We start from the raw sequence: 22,276 nt of genomic DNA, 5'->3' as shown, positions 1-22,276 counted from the left end.
CCTGCAGACCACCACTCACCCCATCTTCAAAGCCCTACTCAAATCACATATCATCCAGAAAACCTTCCCTGACTAATCTGACGAGAAGAAGCCTGGCTCAGTGGAAAGTGCCCAGGCTTGAGTGTCAGAGGTCATGGGTTCTAATCCCAGCTCCGCCGCTTGTCAGCTGTGTGACTTTGGGCAAGTCACTTAACTTCTCCGGGCCTCAGTTACCTCATCTGTAAAATGGGGATTAAGACTGAGCCCCATGTGGGACAACCTGATTACCTTGTATTCCCTGCCCAGTGCTTAGAACAGTGCTTGGCGTATAGTATGTGCTTAACAAATGCCATCATTATTAATCTCTCATGTCCCACCCTATTTCCCCTCCTTACTATGCTCTCTGAAGTTGAACCCTCACTCTCTAAGCATTTAGTTACTCTACGCCCCCATCCCCATAGCTCTTATGTAGACATCCTTATACTTTGTTGCTTCCCCTACCTGTAATTGATTTTAATGACTGATTAAAATGACTGATCTCTCCTGAGGGATTGTAAACTCCTTGAGGGCAGAGATTGGATCTACTTATTGTGTAGCTTGCACACAGTGAGCACTTAATAACTACTGTGGTTTGATTGCTCTCTGTAGATCCCCTGTATTTTGCGGTATGGGTGTGGTTTTTAAGGACAGAAGGACTTAATGGGGTTGTCCAGTAGGCTGCAAGAAACGGGGCTGAAAGAGGTGAGATGCCACCTCAGGCGAGGTGGATTTGGAATTATTTGCATATTGACAATCTTATTAAATTTTCTTGGGAATTCTTGAAAATGGAAGACTGTTAAGAAAGAGGAGGGTGGCAGAGAAGAAAGACAGGGGACACATCTAGTGAGTGTCATTGTTAGTTTGCCGTGGACCTTTTTGGGCAGCAGTGTGGCCTAGTGGAAAGAACACAGGCCTTGGAGTCAGAGGACTTGGTTTCTAATCCTGACTCTGCCATGTTTCTGCTGTATGACCTTGGGCAAGTCATTTCACTTTTGTTTGTTGTGGGCAGGAATGTGTCTGTTTTATTGTTATCTTGTACTCTCCCAAGCACTTAATACAGTGCTGTGCACTACAGTAAGCGCTCAACAAATAAGATTGACTGACTGACTCTGCTACCTGACCTTACTAAGCTCGCTGTAGGCAGGGAAAGTGTTTGTTTATTGTTATACTGTACTCTCCCAAACACTTAGTACAGTGCTCTGCACATGGTAAGTGTTCAATAAATACGGTTGACTGAGTAATCTCTGTTTTTTCAATGGTATTTGATAAGCATTTACAATGTGTCAAACACTGTTCTAAGCGCTGGGGAAGACATGGGTCAATTAAGTAAGTAAGTAAGTACTTCCTTTCACAAGGAAGGTAAGAAGCTTCCTTATCTGCAAAATGGGGATTCAATTCTGTTCTCCCTCTTATTTAGACTGTGAGCCCCGTGTGGGATCTGATTATCCCAGCGCTTAGTTCAGTGCTTGGCTCATAGTAAACACCCAACAAATGCCACAGTAATTATTATCATTATCATTGTTATTATTATTAGCAGTAGTAATAGCAAATGTATTTATGAATTGAAATGTTAAAAAATCTGTAAATTAAAAGCAACAAATTTGTCATTCTAGGTATGAAATCATACAAAAAGGCTCATTTCAACCCTCAGATCCCAGGTTGGTCCCAGACGTGTACACTCAGAATCAACTTCTAGAAGAAGAGAACAAAAATTTGAAAAAAGAATTGGAACATTATAAAATTGCAGCTAAGTATGTTACTTTACTCCTAAAGATTTTCTCCTTCATCTTTTAAAAATGATGTTGAGAAACTGGTGGAAATTCAGGGGGAAAAATAGAACATATTAAATAGATGGAAAATAGAGGCAATGATGAAAATGTGAAGGAATTGGAGCTGGAGAAGCAGCATGGCTTAGTGGAAAGAGCCCGGGCTTGGGAATCAGAGGTTCTAATCCCGTCTCTGCCAGTTGTCAGCTGTGTGACTTTGGGCAAGTCACTTAACTTCTCTGGGCCTCAGTTATCTCATCTGTACAATGGAGATTAAGACTGTGAGCCCCACGTAGGACAACCTGCTCACTTTGCATCTTCCCAGCGCTTAGAACAGTGCTTTGCACATAGTAAGTGCTTAACAAATACCATTATAATTATTTAATCTGTATGAGTTTTTCTGTATTTGCTATGATTAACATTTTTCTCTAAAAACAAGATTATACAAACAAAAAAGCACTTAAAAAGTAAACAGGATTTCTTTACTTTCTGTTCCAATTCACCATTATTCTCTTAATGGGTTTGTATCCATCCTCTCATCAATCAATCAATCAATCAATCGTATTTATTGAGCGCTTACTATGTGCAGAGCACTGTACTAAGCGCTTGGGAAGTACAAATTGGCATCACATAGAGACAGTCCCTACCCAACAGTGGGCTCACAGTCTAAAAGGGGGAGACAGAGAACAGAACCAAACATACCAACAAAATAGAAATGTACAAGTAAAATCCCTCCTTCATTCTGACTCCCATAAAATGTTAATCTCCAGAGTGAATTTTAACTGTAATTCCCAGTCCTTAGTTTAAAAACCATTATACTTTAAAAACCCCAACTCCAATTCTCCCAATTCCTTGGCTCATGCCAAAAGTCTTTTGCTCCTTGACATACTCAATGTCATGAATATCAGTCAATGATATTTATTGAGTGCTTGCTATGTGCAGAGCACTATATTATGTTCTTGGGAGAGTATGATACAATAGAGTTGATAGATGCAATCCCTGCCTACAAGGGGTTTACAATCTTGTGGGGAAGACAGATATTAAAATAAATTCCAGTTAGGGAAACAGGAAGAGTTTAAAGATGTATACCTACATGGGGGCGGGGGGGCGGGGGGAATGAATATCAAAGTGCTCAGTGGTTTACATGTCCATGTGCATAGATGACAAATAAGGGAGGACAATAGCATGAGGAAATGAGAGTTTAGTCATGGAAGGCCCCTTAGAGGAGATTTGATCTTAGTGAGGCTTTGAAGATGATTCATTTATTCATTCAATCGTATTTATTGGGTGCTTACTGTGTGCAGAGCACTGCACTAAGCTCTTGGGAAGTACAGATCAGCAACATATAGAGATGGTCCCTAACCAACAACGGGCTCACAGTCTAGAAAATGGTATTTGTTAAGCGCTTACTATGATAGATTCAAGGTTATCAGATTGTCCCACGTGGGGCTCACAGTCTTAATCCCTATTTTCCAGATGAGGTAACTGAGGCACAGAGAAGTTAAGTGATGTGCCCAAAGTCACACAGCTGACAAGTGGCAGAGCCAGGATTAGAACCCACGATCCCTGACTCCCAAGCCCGTGCTCTTTCCACTAAGCCATGCTGCTTCTCTGTGAGAGTGGCAGTCTGTTGGATATGAATGGAGAAGGAATTCCAGGCCAGAGAAACATGTGATTACGGATTGGTGGCAAATCAATGAGATCAGCTGGGTGGTGTTAGAGGAGCAAAGTGTGCGGGCTGGGTTGGGTTGCAGTAGAAGAAGCAGCATGGGCTTTGGAGTCAGAGGACCTGCATTCTAATTCAGGCTCTGCCAGTTGCTTGCTCTGTGACCTTGGGCAAGTCACTGGACTTCTCTTTACCTCAGTTTCCTCAGCTGTGAAATGGGGATTCAACACCTTTTCTCCCTCCTACTTAGACTGTGAGCCCCATGTGGTACAGAGACTGTATCTGACCTAATTGGCCCCGGTATACTCCAGTTTAGAACAGTGTTGGACACACTGAAAGTGCTTAACAAATTCCATTAAAATAATTTAGTCAATCATATTGATTAAGTATGGATTACTGCATCAGCCTCCTCTCTGATCTCCCATCCTCCTGTCTCTCCCTACTTCAATCTATACTTCACGCTGCTGCCCGGATCATCTTTGTGCAGAAACGCTCTGGGCATGTCACTCCCCTCCTCAAAAATCTCCAGTGGCTACCAGTCAACCAACGCATCAGGCAAAAACTCCTCACTCTCGGCTTCAAGGCTCTCCATCACCTCGCCCCCTCCTACCTCACCTCCCTTCTCTCCTTCTACAGCCCAGCCCGCACCCTCTGCTCCTCTGCCGCTAAACTCCTCACTGTACCTCGTTCTCGCCTGTCTCGCCGTCGACCTCCAGCCCATGTCCCACTCCTGGCCTGGAATGCCCTCCCTCCACACATCTGCCAAGCTAGCTCTCTTCCTCTCTTCAAAGCCCTACTGCGAGCTCACCTCCTCCAGGAGGCCTTCCCAGACTGAGCTTCCTCCTTCCCCTCTCCCTCCCCTTCCCCCCGGCCCTACCTCCTTCCCGTCCCCACAGGACCTGTATATATGTTTGTACAGATTTATTACTCTATTTATTTTACTTGTACATATTTACTACTCTATTTATTTTATTTTGTAAATATGTTTTGTTTTGTTGTCTGTCTCCCCCTTCTAGACTGTGAGCCCGTTGTTGGGTAGGGACCGTCTGTATATGTTGCCAACTTGTACTTCCCAAGCGCTTAGTACAGTGCTCTGCACACAGTAAGCGCTCAATAAATACGATTGAATGAATGAATGAATGATTAAGCACTTACCATGTGCATCGCACTGTACTAAGCACTTAGGAGAGTACAATATAATAATAAATAGACAAATTACCTGCTTACAATTAGCTTAGTGAGGTCAGTAGCAGAGTCAGTTAGTCAGTCAATCGATCTTAATTATTCAGCCCTTAACGTTTGCAGAGCACTATACTAAGTGCTTGGGAGAGTACAATATAACAATATAACAGACACGTTTCTGCCCACAGTGAGCTTACAGTCTAGGGGGGGAGCTGATTGAGTGCCTAAAAGCCTAAGGAGTTTCTGTTTGATGTGGAGGTGGATGGGCAAGCAAGGAGACCTTTTAGGAGTGGGGAGGTGTGGAATGAATAATTTTTAGAAAAATGATCCGGGCAGTGGAGTGAAGTTTGGACTGGAGTAGGGAGACATTGAAGGCAGGGAAGTCAGCAAGGAGACTGATGCTTTAGTCGAAGTGGGATATGGGAAATGGAGAAGCAGCGTGGCTTAGTGGCAAGAGCCCAGGCTTGGGAGTCAGATGTCATGGGTTCTAATCCCGGCTCTGCCACTTAATAATAATAATAATGATGGCATTTGTTAAGTGCTTACTATATGCAGAGCACTGTTCTAAACGCTGGGAGGGATACAAGGTGATCAAGGTGTCCCACGTGGGGCTCACAGTCTTAATCCCCATTTTACAGATGAGGGAACTGAGGCTCAGAGAAGTTAAGTGACTTGCCCAAGGTCACACAGCAGACATGTGGCGGAGCCGGGATTCGAACCCATGACCTCTGACTCCAAAGCCCGTGCTCTTTCCAATGAGCCACGCTGCTTCTCTCGGCTGTGTAACCTTAGGCAAGTCATTTGACTTCTCTGGGCCTCAGTTACCTCATCTGTAAAATGGGGATGAAGACTGTGAGCCCCACGGGGGATAACCTGATGACCTTGTATCCACCCCCGTGCTTAGAACACTGCTTGGCACATAGTAAGCACTTTACAAATGCTAACATTATTATTATTATTATTATTATTATTAATAATAATAATAATAATAATAATAATTGCTTGGACCACCATGGTAGAAGTTTGGAGAGAGGGAAGAATACCTCATAGAAAGTGTTTTGGGTTTTCTTTTCCTTTGAAGTTTTTGCAAGGCATAGTTTGTTTGGGTGTCCTCTGGCCTTCATATTCACTTTAATTCTCAGTTCAACCATACCACTATCTTTCAGTCTCTGCTCAGATTCAACTTATTCCAACTATGTGGGTTTCTTTTGTCTCCTCTCCTGGGTCTCCTTCCCACTGGCCATGACACTCCTGTTGATTGAAAATTTATCTCTATAAAAATGTCCTTTCAGTCTCCTCATAAAGAAGGGTTAATGTTTGAAGAAGTACACACCTCTATCTCTGCTGGTCTGTTGTCAATTGTTTATCACCTGCAGTTTTCTCCTTTCCACTTAAAAGGCCTCCGCCTGCCAATCACAGTAAGGTCTAACTGAGGAAGGGAGCAAAGGAAACCAGGATTAAAATCAGGAAAGGAGAGGAATAGAGGATCAACTCCAGGAAGGAGGGGGGAAAACAAAGATAGGAGAATGAGTTTTTAAGTCCATTAAAAAGCATCTTTCCAGCTATACAGCAACCGCCCTCCGAATTTTAATATTCTGCTTCTTAAAAGTCACATCCACCCTGTCATACTTCTCTCTTCCAAGATCGATCTCCATGATGCTTCCCATACCCACACCCTTTCTCCTGCATCTCACTCTCTTGGGTGAGAAAGGACACTCTCCCCATCTTCAAAGCCCTGATAAAATCAAATCTCCTCCAAGAGGACTTCCCTCACTTCTCCTGAATCCCCTGTGCACTTGGATTTTCCCCTTAAGCATTTTGATATTTACCCCACCACCTGCTCCACAGCACTTAGATTTACTTCATTTACTTCATCTGTAAAATGGAGATTAAGTCTATGAGCCCTGTGTGCAATAGGGACTGTGTCCAACCTGTTTATCTTGTCTCTACCCCAGCCTTGGTACAGTGTCTAGAACATAGTAAGGGCTTAACAAATACCGTTTAAAAAAATCAGTCAGTCAGTAGTATTTATTGAGCATATACTGTATGCAGAGCACTGTATTAAGTGCTTGGGAAAGTACAATACAATAGAGTTGGTGGACATAATAATTATTATGGTATTTAAGCAGTTACTATGTGCCAAGCACTGTTCTAAGCACTGGAGTAGATGCAAGGTAATCAGGTTGTCGCACATAGGGCTCCCAGTCTTAATCCCCATTTTACAGATGAGGTAACTGAGGCACAGAGAAGTTAAGTGGCTCGACCAAGTTCCCACAGCAGAAAAGTGGCAGAGCTGGGATTAAAACCCACGTCTTCTGACTCCCAAGCCCATGTTCTTTCCACTAAGCCACGCTGCTTCTACTAAGCCACACTGTTCTCTGCTCACAAGGAGCTTGCAGTTTACAGTTGGGGGCAGACATTCAAATAAAGTTATACATAGGGGAAATAAAGATATGTTCTTAAGTGCTGTGAGTCTTGGGGTACTTAAAGGACACCCATTGTCACCACAGAGGGGAGGGCTCATTTCAATTTATCCTCAACTCATCTCTCTCATACAACCCGCATATTAAGTCTTTCACCAAATCCTGTTGGTTCTTCTTTCACAGTATTGCTAAAATCCACCTTTTCTTTTCCACCCATAATAATGATAATAATAAATATGGTATTTGTTAAGTTCTTACTATGTACCAGGCACTGTACTTAGCCCTGGGGTGAATAGAAGTAAATTGGATTGGACACAGTCCCTGTCCCGCCATGGGTTCACAGTCTCAATCCCTATTTTACAGATGAGGTAACCGAGGCCCCGAGAAGTGAAGTGACTTGCTCAAGGTCACACAGCAGACAAGCGGCAGTGCCAGGATTAGATAGAACTCATGACCTTCTGGCTTCCTGGCCCATGCTCTATCCATTGCGCATGCTGCTTCTCCATACTGGTACTACACTGATCCAAGCCCTTATCCTGTCCTGCCCTGATTACTGCGTCTGCCTCCCTTCTAACTTCCCTGCCTCCTGTCTCTCCCCACTCCATTCCATACTTCACTCTGATGCATGGATCCTTTCAGTCCCCATCCCCCTACTCCTCAAGAATCTCCTCTGGTTTCCATCCACTTCTGCATCAAACAGAAACTCTTTAGCACTGCCATTAAAGCCGTCAATCAGCCTACTTTCGGGCTTGCCCTTCTTCCACTCGCCAACTCGCCCGCTCTGCTCGCCATGTCCTTCATCCCGGTGGCCCCCAGCTCCGACTTCCCCCTCCAGAACCTGCCCTACGGGGTCTTCTCCAGCCCGGACAGCGTGAGTCCACCCGGATAATCATCATCATCATCATAATAATGGTATTTGTTAAGCGCTTACTACGTGCCAAGCACTGTTCTAAGCACCGGGGGAGATGCAAGGTGATCAGGTGGTCCCATCCCCCCCGCCTTACCTCCTTCCCCTCCCCACACCACCTGTATATATCAATCGATTAATCAATCATATTTATTGAGCGGTTACTGTGTGCAGAGCTCTGTACTAAGCACTTGGGAAGTACAAGTTGGCAACATATAGAGACGGTCCCTACCCAACAGTGGGCTCACAGTCTAGAACATATATATGTATACATACATATATATTTTTATATATATATATATATATATACATACATATGTGTATATATGTTTGTATGGATTTTTTACTCTATTTATTTATCTGTATATATGCTTCAGTTACCTCATCTGGAAAATGGGGATTAAAACGGTGAGCCCCCCATGGGACAACCTGATCACCTTGTAACCTCCCAAGAGCTTAGAACAGTGCTTTACACATAGTAAACACTTAACAAATACCATCATTATTATTTACTTTCCCTCACTGTTCTACTACAGCTCAGTCTGCAAACTTTGCTCTTCTTGTGCCAGTTTGCTCACTGTTCCTGGATCTCGTCCATCTCACCGCCAATCCCTTTCCCATGTGCTCCCTGTGGCTGGGACTCCTTCCCTCACCGCATATGCCAGATTGCCACTCACCCTGTACTCGCCCTGTTCAAAGCTGTACTAAGGCCACATCTCCTCCAATTAAGCCCTCTTTTCCCTGACTCCATCTTCGTTTTGAATTGCCTATGCACTTGAATCTGTACCCTTTACCCACTTGGTATTTATTCCACCTTACTGTTTGGACTAGATGGTTATAAGAGATCGGTGAGGTAAGATAGGAGAGAGAGAGAGCTGATTGAAGTCCTTAAATATGGTAGTAAGGACTTTCTATTTGATGAAGAGGAGGATAAGCAACTATTGGAAGTTTTTGAAGAATGAGGAGATCTGGACAGTTATTTTGCAGAGAAATGATTCAGGCAGCAGAGAGAAGTATGGACTGGAGCGGGGAAAGACAGCAGACAGGAAGGTCAGCGAAGAGGCAGATGCAGTAGTCAAGGTGGGAAATGTTAAGTTCTTGAATCACCATGGTAATTTAGTTAGGAAATGGTGGATTCTGGAGATGCTGTGAAGGTTGAACCAATAGGATTTCATGACAAATTGAATGTACAGATAGATTTCCCCATCTGTAATTTATCCCCACTAGACTGTAAACCCCTTGTGGGCAGGGATCCTGTCTATCACCTCTATTGTATTATATGCTTCTAAGTGCTTAGTTGTGTTCTCTAAACAATAAGCCCTCAATGAATACATTGATTGATTGGGCCTCTGTGGCACTGTGGACACCCCAAGGTTGATTTCACCCCAAATTTGATTTCACATATGACATATGCAAAGAACCTACAGGAGTAGATGTTGATTCAGGTTTCTGGGAAGCAGGAAACCAGGCATTGATTGACAGTGATTTGATAGAACGATGTGAGAGCTCACAAATCTAGTGTTCGGTGTCTTTCATGAGTTTTTGCCAAACCAGTTCCTCACTGGAGCCCTCCTTCCCCTCTATGTTGATCTCCACTCCTTCTACCTCCTTTCCACTCCTCCTCCTCCCCTTCAATTCCTCCTTATTTAGGAAGCCTGCACTTGGAAGGCAGGAGCAGCTAGCTCTCCGGCGTATTTCCTCTTCCACTTCCTCCCTAATTGGATTGCCAACATGACCTATTACCAGACTTTCATTATTTATGCTCCTTTCTCAAATGTGGTCTGTAGCATCTTCTTTTATTATTATCATTATTATTAACAATAATTTAACAATAATTAATTTATTAATTAAATAAAAATATAACAATAATTCAATAATAATAATAATAATAATAAACAATAATAATGATAATAGTAATTGTGGTTCTTGTTAAGTGCTTACTGTGTGTCAAGCACTGTACTAAGCGCTGGGTAGATATAAGCTGATCAGGTTGGACACAGTCCATGTCCCATGTGGGGCTCACAGTCTTAATCCCCATTTTACAGATGAGGTAACAGAGGCACAGAGAAGTGAAGTGATTTGCCCAAGGTCACCCAGCAGACAGGTGGAAGAGCCAGGATTAGAACTCATGACCTTTTGATTCCCAGACCTGTGCTCTATCCACTAGACAACACTTCTTCTCCTTATGCTTAATGTTATGAGCCCGTTGTTGGGTAGGGACCGTCTCTATATGTTGCCAACTTGTACTTCCCAAGTGCTTAGTACAGTGCCCTGCACACAGTAAGCGCTCAAAAACTACAATTGAATGAATGAATGAATTAAAAGTGATTTGTAGCCTTGTCTTATGCTTATTGCTGTTTGTCCCTGGAGATTATGGAATCTTTGGGAGCTGGACACAAAAACGTTTCAGCATGGAGGCCTGAGTACTACCCCAGCAAAATGATTTTTCTTCCATTATTGTTTGTGCTTGGCAATTTTTTCTCAGATAGCTACATTCTCTCTTTGAAAATCATTTCACTATGATGACATTAAATAATGCTTGTGGCTCAGCTGCACATTGCAGTTAATAGGTGTAATCAAAATGATGGACTATTTCCAATGCAAATCATTAATTGAATTAAAAAATAATTAAATCAGATTTACAAGCCACTTTCATGGGATTACTTATTTAAACTGTGCTTTTATTTTCTGATATGCCAAATTATGTTATTACAAATGATTTTTGAAAAATCCTGTACCTGCCCTAGTGCTTAGAGAGTAAGTGCTTAACAAATACTACTATTACTAATATTATTATTGTTATCATTATCGATAACAATAATAATAACTCTTCAAATAGGAGAGAATGTTCTGTCAAAGTGTTGTGTTTGTGTGATCCACATTGATTTCCCATCAAATAGATACGCTGGTGTATTAAGAGAATATCATACTGAGAATGCTTACTCAGATCTCTTACTGACTACGTGACACCAGTTTATTAGTTAATAAACACACTGCAACAATAATACTAATTGTTATATTTGTTAAGTGCTTACTATTTGTCAAATACTTTACTAAGTGCTGGGGAAAATACAAGATAATTAAGTCATCATAATTATGCTTATTGGGTAGCCTCATGGCATAGAGGATAGAGCATGGGCCTAGAAGTTTTAGAAATTCATGGGTTCTAATCCCGGCTCCACCACTTGTCACTGTCTGACCTGGAGCAAGTCACGCCACTTCTCTGAGCCTCAGTTTCCTCATCTGTAAAATGAGGATTAAGACGGTGAGCCCCATGTGCGACAGGGACTGGGTCCAACCCTAATTGCTGATATCCCCCCCAGTGCTTAGTACAGTGCCTGGCACATAGTAAGCGCTTAACAAATGCCATTATTATTTCTATGATTATTATCATAATCATCAATAGTATTCATTATAATAATAAAAATTATGGTATTCGTTAAGCACGTATTACGTGCCAAGCCCTGTTCTGAGCACTGGGGTAGATACAAGGGTATCAGATTATGCCACGTGGGTCTCACAGTCTTAAATCCCCATTTTACAGATGAGATAACTGAAGCACAGAGAAGATAAGTGACTTGCCCAAGGTCGCACTGCAGATAAGTGGCAGAGCAGGGATTAGAACCCACATCCTCTAACTCCCAAGCCCTTGCTCTTGTCACAAGGCCATGTCACTTCTTGAGCACTTACTGTGTGCAGAACACTGTACTAAGCACTTGGGAGAGTACAACAGACTTGGTTGACGCATTCCCTCGGGCATAGGCACAGGCCCACATGAGGCTTAATCAATAATTCAGTCAATTAGTGGCATTTAATGGGCACCTACTATGTGCAGTGCACTGTACTAAGGGCTTGGGAGAATATAGTATAATAGAATTGGTATACCAGTTCCCTGCTCACAATGAGCTTACAGTCTAGGAGGGGAGAGAGAAATTAATATGACTAAGTAATTTACAAATATGTACACAAACGCTGTAGGTATGAGGATGGAGTGAATACCAAGTACTCAAATGGCACAAATCCAAGTGCCCAGTTGACACAGAAGGGAAAAAGAGTCATGAAAAAGAGGGCTTAATGAAGAGGAGATGTGACCTTAATGAGTCACTGAAGGTGGAGAAAGTGGTGGTCTGGCATTATAGGAAAGGGGAGGGAGTTCCAGGCCAGCAGGAGGATGTCGGAAAGGGCTCAGATGGGATTGGGGCACAGTGAATAAGCTGATGCTAGGGAAGTGAAGTGAGCAGGCTGGGTTGTAGTAGGAGATCAGTGAGGTAAGGACACAGTGGGCATGCTGATTGCGTGCTTTAAAGCTGATGGTAAGGAGTTCCTTTTTGATATAGAGGTGGATGGGTAACCACTGGAGGTTCTTGAGGAATGGGGAGCTGAAGATTGAGTGATATCTTAGAAAAATGATCTGGGCAACATAATGAAGTATGGACTGGGATGGGGAGAGACAAGAGGCTGGAAGGTCAGCAAGATCTCAGATGCAGTAGTCAAGGCAGCATAGTTGCAGTTTAGATGGATGGGAAGGGCATATTTTAGTGATGTGAAAGTTGAACTGACAAGATTTGGTGGTTGATTATGTGGGTTGTATGAGAGAGATGAGTGGAGGATAATGACAAGATTATGGGCTTGAGATAGAGAGGATGGTGGTATTATCTACAGGCTTCCAGTTTAAGATGCAGTTGGGTAGCAAAGTAGGGTTGCAGCAGCATAAGGACTAGCCTCCATAAAGCCCTCCAACACCGAGGGTTGGGAGGGGGTGGTGAGCAGTGTCACCCTGAGGATTGAACAAGAGTAATCAATTCTATAGGCATGGGAATCAGAATAAAGAACAGTCACCTTGCCATGGATGAGCTCACACATCTATGACCAACGAAAAGAGAATGGATAATGATGCCTTGATTGTCAGAACTCTCTCAGGCCTGTGGGGATGGTGGATTCCAATGTGTTTATCTCAATGACACCATTTTTTCCTATCCAACCCCTTTTCAGTCCCAAAGAAGATCCAAGGGATAGGTTGTTCCTCTAAATCCCAGTTGGAAAAGTCCCTGGTCCAGAAAGTCCCAGTGGGAAAGTGGCAGGGACAAATATTTGGCATAGGCAACTTTCCAGCCACATAGCAATAAATACTATTGATGATTGATTGATTTAAGATTTCAGGCAAAAACTCCTCACCCTTGGCTTCAATCAATCAATCAATCAATCGTATTTATTGAGCGCTTACTATGTGCAGAGCACTGTACTAAGCGCTTGGGAAGTACAAATTGGCATCACATAGAGACAGTCCCTACCCAACAGTGGGCTCACAGTCTAAAAGGGGGAGACAGAGAACAGAACCAAACATACCAACAAAATAAAATAAGTAGGATAGAAATGTACAAGTTAAATAAATAAATAAATAAATAAATAGAGTAATAAATATGTACAACCATATATACATATATACAGGTGCTGTGGGGAAGGGAAGGAGTTAAGACGGGGGGATGGAGAGGGGGGCGAGGGGGAGAGGAAAGAAGGGGCTCAGTCTGGGAAGGCCTCCTGGAGGAGGTGAGCTCTCAGCAGGGCCTTGAAGGGAGGAAGAGAGCTAGCTTGGCGGATGGGCAGAGGGAGGGCATTCCAGGCCCGGGGGATGACGTGGGCCAGGGGTCGATGGCGGGACAGGCGAGAGCGAGGTACAGTGAGGAGATTAGTGGTGGAGGAGTGGAGGGTGCGGGCTGGGCAGTAGAAGGAGAGAAGGGAGGTGAGGTAGGAGGGGGCGAGGTGATGGAGAGCCTTGAAGCCCAGGGTGAGGAGTTTCTGCCTGATGCGCAGATTGATCGGTAGCCATTGGAGGCTTTTGAGGAGGGGAGTAATATGCCCAGAGCGTTTCTGGACAAAGATAATCCGGGCAGCAGCATGAAGTATGGATTGAAGTGGAGAGAGACACGAGGATGGGAGATCAGAGAGAAGGCTGGTGCAGTAGTCCAGACGGGATAGGATGAGAGCTTGAATGAGCAGGGTAGCGGTTTGGATGGAGAGGAAAGGGCGGATCTTGGCAATGTTGCGGAGCTGAGACCGGCAGGTTTTGGTGACGGCTTGGATGTGAGGGGTGAATGAGAGAGCGGAGTCGAGGATGACACCAAGGTTGCGGGCTTGTGAGACGGGAAGGATGGTAGTGCCGTCAACAGAGATGGGAAGGCTGTCCATCACCTCGCCCCCTCCTACCTCACCTCCCTTCTCTCCTTCTACAGCCCAGCCCGCACCCTCTGCTCCTCTGCTGCTAATCTCCTCACCGTGCCTCGTTCTCACCTGTCCCACCATCAACCCCCAGCCCACGTCATCCCCCTGGCCTGGAATGCCCTCCCTCCACACTCCGCCAAGCCAGCTCTCTTCCTCCCTTCAAAGCCCTACTCAGAGCTCACTTCGTCCAGGAGGCCTTCCCAGACTGATCCCCCTCCTTCCTCTCCCCCACCCCCATCCCCATCCCCCCCTTACCTCCTTCCCCTCCCCCCAGCACCTGTATATATGTATATATGTTTGTACGTATTTACTACTCTATATATTCATTTATTTTATTTGTACATATTTATTCTATTTATTTTATTTTGTTAATATGTTTTGTTTTGTTCTCTGTCTCCCCCTTCTAGACTGTGAGCCCGCTGTTGGGTAGGGACCGTCTCTATATGTTGCCAACTTGTACTTCCCAAGCGCTTAGTACAGTGCTCTGCACACAGTAAGTGCTCAATAAATACGATTGAATGAATGAATGAATGAATGAATGATCACTGGCAATGTGCTCTCTAGAATTTTTCAATAAAAATTTGAGAAAAATACAACTCTTTATTAAAATTTTGGTATATTGTACAGTTTTTTGAACAATATGTATTAAAAGGCTTCTATGTACCAAACACTGTTCTAGGAGCTGGATAGACACAAGATTATTAGGTGGGACACAGTCCCTGTCCCACATGGTACTCACAGTCTAGGTAGGAGAAAGTAGGATTTAATCCCCATTTTGCAGATGATTCTACTATTGATTTATCTATCCAAAAGGGAGAAATTGCTCATTTTTAATGGATACCAGGAAATACATAATAGGGGAAGTATTAGTATGCTTTAGTATTTATTATTTAGTATGTTTTATTGAACAGAAATATTTTATCCTTTCTACCATCTCTACATGGATGATTCCCAAGTCTAGTTCACTGGCCCTCACCTTGCCCCTTCTCTGCAGTCTCCCATTTCCTCCTGCCTTCAGTACATCTCTATTTGACTGCCCTCCTGACACCTTGAACTTAACCTATCCAAGGCAGAACGCTTCATTTTCCCAAACCCTGTATTTCCCTCGACTTAATACAGTGCTCTTCACCTCTGCATGTAATAAGCGCTTAATAAATACCATTGATGATAACAATGACTCTTCTCTCTGATTCAACCCACACATTCACTCTGTCATGAAATCCTGTTGGTTCAACCTTCACAACAGGTTTAAAATCTGCCCTTTCCTCTCCATCCAAACTGCTACCACATTAATCCAAGCACTTATCCTATCCTGCCTTGATTACTGCATCAGCCTTCTTGCTGACCTCCCTTCCTCCTGTCTGTGCCCTCTCCAGTTCATACTTCACTCTGCTGCCCTGATCATTTTTCTGAAAAATTCTTCAGTGCATATCTCCCCAATCCTTTAAAATCTCCAATGGTAGTCCATCCACTTCTACATCAAACAGAAAATCCTTACCATCTACTTTAAGACACTCAATCAGCTCTCTCCTTCCTACCTACCTCCCTGATCTCCTACTTTAACCCATTCTGCACACTCCACTCCTCTAACACAAATTTACTCTGTATATCTCGATCTCATCTATCCCACCACTGACCCCTTGCCCACATCCTCCCTCCCTCTTCATATCTGATAGTCCATCACTCCTCCCACTTTCAAAACCCTCCTAAAATCCCATCTCCTCCAAGAGGCCTTCCCTGACTAAGCTCTAATTACCCCATCCACTCTCCCCTCAGCATTGACTATGAATTTGTCTGTCTACCTTTTAAGCCCTTTGATACTCACCCCAGCTCCACAGCACATATATAAATATCCTCCTACTCTATTTCATCTATCTGTGATTTATTTTAATGTCTCTTTCCTCCAGTAGACTGAAAGCTTTTTGTGGGTAGGCATCGTTTCTCCCAACTATGTTGAATTGAATTTTCCCAGGTGATTAATAACAGTGTTTGGCACAAGTGAGCACTCAAATGAATACCATTCATGGACTGATTAATTGAAAGTCAGAAAACTTTTAGATATAAGTAGGCAATATATTCTTAACTTTTCTCGTGTAGCAAAATGAACAGTCCAGGAAGTGTCAAGCAATGGATGTGGAAGGGATTATCATTCAAGCATTTGTTTTGTTAGGCAACATCAAGCACATGACCCTAAATCTCCCCATTAATAGTGTTATTGCAAAGAACAGTTATTACACTATTATTGAGTATTCATTGTTTGCTATTAACATTCTAGGCACTCTTCAAACTTTGTTAGAAAAATTTTTTTCATTTTTTAAGTGAGGAAATGAAATTTGTACACATTTAAAAAAGCATATTAACTGAGAATGAGATTATATAATGTTTAATGTGACTCTAAACTGAACTTCTGGAAGAAAGTCTCATTTTAGTTTTTATTTTTAAGGTTAGAGGTCCGTAGTCAATTGGATCCTCGTCAGTATCAGCCTAATATATTGAGGTTTATTGTGAATGGATCTTTGAGAAACTTCCAGGGATTTCTGATGAGAATTAGAACATAAAAGTGGAGGATTAAGCTTCTTTGTCATTAGATCAAAGTCTCAACTGAGACTTTGAGGAATGTATTGTAGGATTCATAGTTTCTATGGCTAGGTGATTCCTGTCCTTCATCAGTAAAATTTAAATTTTACTGATTTTACTGGCATTTATTAAGCACTTATTATGTCCACAGCACTGTTCTAAGTGCTGTCCTTCATCACTTAAATTTTGTGGTGCTGTGGTGATGTTGAAAATGAAGGCCAACGATCTAATTGAAATTATTCTAGAGTTCATTTCTCTAGTTAAATCTCTGGACAGTATAAAATCCTCAATCTGCACCAATGACTTGGCTTTTAAAAACTATTTTTTCCATGACCATAATTCATCCAGTTTTCATTATTTTGATGATAAGCCTCCAAAGAATTCTTCTTTTTTTTTTGCACAGCAAAGCTAGCAAAAATCTGCTGAAATCGAAGAAAGAATGTGACTTCCACCGACTTCACCACAAGCGGGTAGTCCAGGAAAAGGACAAACTTAATAATGATATTAAAGGGTAGGTAATTATATTTTATGTCACCTGCTGTGTTAGAGTTATTCTGTAAGTGATTGTTAAATTGATATAGACCATGTAACCTAGCAATAAGTTTGTTGTAGTTCAAGTTATCAGAGAACAGCATTATTAGTATTTGATTGCCTATTGTGTACAGAACACTGTTCTAAGTGCTTGGGAGCATTCATAAAAGCAAAAGACCAAGAAGACCCAGTCACTGGCCTAGAGGAGCTTGCAGTTCTTTATGAGGTAATTGCAACTATTCATTCATTCATTCAATCATATTTATTGAGCTCTTACTGGTTGCAGAGCACTGTACTAAGCGCTTGGGAAGTACAAGTCGGCAACATATAGAGACGGTCCCTACCCAACAACGGGTTCACAGTCTAGATGGGGGGGAGACAGACAACAAAACAGAACATGCGGACAGGTGTCAAGTCAACTATTCAAGCGCTCAGTACAGTGCTCTGCACACAGTAAGTGTTCAATAAATAGACTGAATTAATGAACTCAAGTTGTGTGGACAGAAGATAATGGAATCAGAATAAAGAACAGTCACCTTGCCATGGATGAGCTCACACATCTATGACCAATGAAAAGAGAATGGATAATGATGCCTTGATTGTCAGAGCTCTCTCAGGCCTGTGGGGATGGTGGATTCCAATGTGTTTATCTCAATGACACCACTTTTTCCTATCCAACCCCTTTTCAGTCCCAAAGAAGATCCAAGGGATAGGTTGTTCCTCTAAATCCCAGTTGGAAAAGTCCCTGGTCCAGAAAGTCCCAGTGGGAAAGTGGCAGGGACAAATATTTGGCATAGGCAACTTTCCAGCCACATAGCAATAAATACTATTGATGATTGATTGATTTAAGATTTCAGGCAAAAACTCCTCACCCTCGGCTTCAAGGCTGTCCATCACCTCGCTCCCTCCTACCTCACCTCCCTTCTCTCCTTCTACAGCCCAGCCCGCACCCTCTGCTCCTCTGCCGCTAATCTCCTCACCGTGCCTCGTTCTCGCCTGTCCCGCCATGGACCCCCAGCCCACATCATCCCCGGGGCCTGGAATGCCCTCCCTCTGCCCATCCGCCAAGCTAGCTCTCTTCCTCTCTTCAAAGCCCTACTCAGAGCTCACTTCCTCCAGGAGGCCTTCCCAGACTGATCCCCCTCCTTCCTCTCCCGCTCCCCCATCCCTATCCCCCCTTACCTCCTTCCCCTCCCTACAGCACCTGTATATATGTGTATATGTTTGTACATATTTACTACTCTATATATTCATTTATTTTATTTGTACATATTTATTCTATTTATTTTGTTTATATTGTTATATTGTTTATTTTGTTAATATGTTTTGTTTTGTTCTCTGTCTCCCCCTTCTAGACTGTAAGCCCGCTGTTGGGTAGGGACCGTCTCTATATGTTGCCAACTTGTACTTCCCAAGCGCTTAGTACAGTGCTCTGCACACAGTAAGCGCTCAATAAATACGATTGAATGAATGAATGAATGAATGATTCATAGCACTATAAATTAACCTATACTTTTAGCCCAGGATGGTTCAGAAAGCCAGGTTCTCAGGGTCCCTAAGCCATTCATTGATTATAAATTTGGCACTATCAGAAATTGCACTATCTCAAGATTTCCACCTCCATCCATAACACCAGATGTATGTGTGTATATATTTATTAAGCGCTTACTATGTCCACAGCACTGTTCTAAGTTCTGGGGAGGTTACAAGGTGATCAGGTGATCAGGGGGGCTCACAGTCTTCATCCCCATTTTACAGATGAGGCAACTGAGGCCCAGAGAAGTTAAATGACTTGCCCAGTCACAATTGGTGGAGCCGGGATTTGAACCCCTCTGACCTCTAACTCCAAAGCCCATCCTCTTTCCACTGAGCCATGCTGCTTCTCCTGGGAGCAAGTTAAGAAGATGGAGAAGGGAGTGGGAGAAGAGGAAAGGGGGGCTTAGTCTGGGAAGGCCTCCTGGAGGAGGTGTGCCTTCAATAATTAATGTGCTAGCAGTTTGAATGGATAGGAGAGGGAGGATTTTAACAAGCTGGGAAGTCATCTACCAAATCTGACATATAGTACTCTCCAAAGTGCCTAGAGTAGTGCTCTGCACACAGTAAGCACTCAATAAATATGATTGATTGATTGATATTCCTCGTAGTCCTTGTCCTCTGCCAGGCTGGAACTGTCTTCCTGGTTTTGGCCACCCCAGGAGGCTGGAGGGAGCCACAGGAAAAGTAGAAATGGGAAGTGAGGTAGGCCCAAATAGAAAGTGAGGAAGGGGTTGAGGGAGACTGGGTAACTTGCTCCCCAGCAGTTGTGGTACTTATGCTTAGAACAATGCTGTGCACATAGTAAGCGCTTAATAAATGCCATTATTATATATATATATATATATATATATATATGCACAAATATTATATGTGCTTAGTACAATGCTCTGCCACATCAAGCACCCAATAAATACCATTGATTGATTATTTGTCAGTGAAATAGAAACCACCAGTCTTGAACTTCTCATGGCCCCTCCTTCCCCTTTATCACTGTCTGTACCTCTGACCCTGTTACCGCTCCTGTTTTTAAAAACCCTCACTCCAACTCTCCTTCCCTCCCTTACTGCTCTCTTGAACTCTCCAGGAGCTCTTTCCACTGTGCTAAGTTCTTTGGATCCCACAGTCTGACTCCGAATATCTCTCTTTCTCTCGCCTCCATTTCCTAACCAAATTCCCTGAAATGGTTGGCTGAACCTGTTGTTGCACTTCCTCTCCACCAGCTCTTTTCTTAAATAGTAATAGTGGCATTTATTATTATTGACAATAATAATGATAATGGAATTTGTTGAGCAATTACTATATGCCAGGCACATTTCCTTGGTACAGTGGGGCAGATATAGGAGGTTTGGGGAAGCACTTAGTACAGTGCTCTGCACACAGTAAGTGCATGATAAATACGATTGAATGAATGAATACAAGATAATTAGAAAAGTAGCATGGCTTAGGGGAGAGAGCTTGGGCCTGGAAGTCAGAAAGACCTGGGTTCTAATCTTGGGTCTGCCACTTGTCTGCTTTGTGACCTTGGACAAATCACTTAAATTCTCTGGGCCTCAGTTACCTCATTTGAAAAATGCGGATTAAGACTGTGAGCTCCGTGGGGGACTGAGACTGTGCCCAACATGATCAGCTTGTATCTACCCCAGTACTTAGTACAGTGCCTGGCACATAATAAGCACTGTCACAAGTGCCATGAGAAAAAAAAAGAAAAAAGGTACCATATGGGGCTCGCAGTTTAAGTGGGATCACAAATATTGGATCCCCATTTTGCAGATGAGGGAACTGCAGCCATGCTGCTTCACTGAGCACTCACTTGGTATGGTGGACTGTACTAAGCTCTTGGGAAGTTCACAGTAACGAAGTGGTGTATATCCTACCCATAAGGAGTTTACATTCTCATAGGGGAAACAAATTCAAAATATTTACAATTAGAGAGTACAAAAAATGAGTTATACATACCTGTGTATTAATTTTGAATCATTTTTCTAGAAAATCATTATGCACACATCTCCACAATCCTCAAAAACCTCCAGTGGTTGTCCATCCATCTCCATACCAATTAAAAACTCCTTGCCACTGGGTTTAGGGCAGTCAATCAGCTCTCTCCCTCCTACCTTATCTTCAGTCCTCTCCCACTGCAACCCAGCCTCCACACTTTGCCCCTCTATCACAAATATACTTTCTATGCCACGGTTCTGTCTCCGTCACTGTCAACCTCTTGCTCACATCCTCCCTCCAACCAGGAACTCTGTGCCCCTTCATCTGTCAAACCACCCCTCTCCCATTCTTCAAAGCCTTAATAAAATCAGTTCTCCTCCAGGAAGCCTCCCATGTCTAATCTCTCATCCCCTCACCCTAAAATTCTCCCATCTCTAGCTCCTTGTGGGTAGGGAAGATGTCCACCAACTCTCTTGTTTTGTACTCTCCCAAGTGCTTAATACAGTGCTATACATATAGTAAGTGCTCAGTAAATACCATTGATTGATTGATTGATTCTAGGCCATCTTTGCATTGGATAGTCACACTCCCCTGACCACTTAAGCACATACCCTTGTACTCTGTTGTTTCCTGTATTTGTAATTTATTGTCCATCTCCCCACAAAATTTTATGATCCTTGTAGTCCAAGATCATGGCTACCAATTATATTCTATTATACTCCCCCAGCACTTAGTAAGGTGATCTGCACAAGTTAAGAGCTCAATTAATGTCCTTGATTGATTAATTGAAGTATTTATTGAGCATTTACTGTGTGCAGAGCACTGTAATAAGCACTTGGGAAAGTACAATACAACAATAAACAGTGACATTCCCTACCCACAGTGAACTTACAGTCTAGAGCCAGGGAGACAGACAGTTCATTAGTGCTGTCATTGGCTGAAAGGAGATACTGTTCACGTGTGTGGGAAATTAATCTCTATGCTTTCTATGTGCCAAGCACTGTACTAAGCAATGGGGGAGATACAAGATAATCATTTTTGATAAAAGATAATCATGTAAGCCCAAAGGGGGTACTTAGAACAGTTCTTGTCTCATAATAAGTGATTAACAAATACTGTTGAAAAATAAATAAATATTTGAAAGCAAAAAGGCTGGGCCAGCAAGAAGGTGTGAGGTAGTGGCAGGGAGAAGGGGGAAGAGGAGGGCAGGAATGCTGTGGCCTGGAAGAGAGGAGGGCCCAGTGAAGATAGGCAGGGTGGATTTTCTTACCATTAAATGATTTATACATACACTGACTTTTCAATAGAAAGCATTTGTTCCTCCCTCCTGCAGGAACTCTGTCCTCCCCAGCTCCCCAACTCTAATTGTACTCTCCCAATAGCTTAGTACACATTAAGTGCTCAGTAAGTACCATTGATTGATTGGTTGATTCAGATCCTTTCCTCCTGCCTTGCTCCTGGTTGAGGCCTGGGCCTAGGAACATGTTTCCCAGGTGACAGCAGGTACTTCTGCTTA

General features: G+C 43.0%; 1 protein-coding gene across 1 annotated transcript in view; it reads left to right on the top strand.

Moving 5' to 3' along the window:
- Positions 1 to 22,276, top strand: part of SPAG16 (sperm associated antigen 16) — an 822,373-nt gene that overhangs the window by 17,669 nt on the left and 782,428 nt on the right. The window contains exons 5-6 of the mRNA XM_038748803.1: positions 1,632 to 1,769; positions 17,162 to 17,269. Coding sequence (XP_038604731.1) covers positions 1,632 to 1,769; positions 17,162 to 17,269 — 246 coding nt within the window. The remainder of the gene's footprint in view (positions 1 to 1,631; positions 1,770 to 17,161; positions 17,270 to 22,276) is intronic.

Source organism: Tachyglossus aculeatus, chromosome 7 (genome assembly GCF_015852505.1).
Source record: "Tachyglossus aculeatus isolate mTacAcu1 chromosome 7, mTacAcu1.pri, whole genome shotgun sequence".
Taxonomy (NCBI): domain Eukaryota; kingdom Metazoa; phylum Chordata; class Mammalia; order Monotremata; family Tachyglossidae; genus Tachyglossus; species Tachyglossus aculeatus.
The sequence above is the reverse complement of the archived record's forward strand: the minus strand, read 5'-3'. Positions and strand labels throughout refer to the sequence as shown.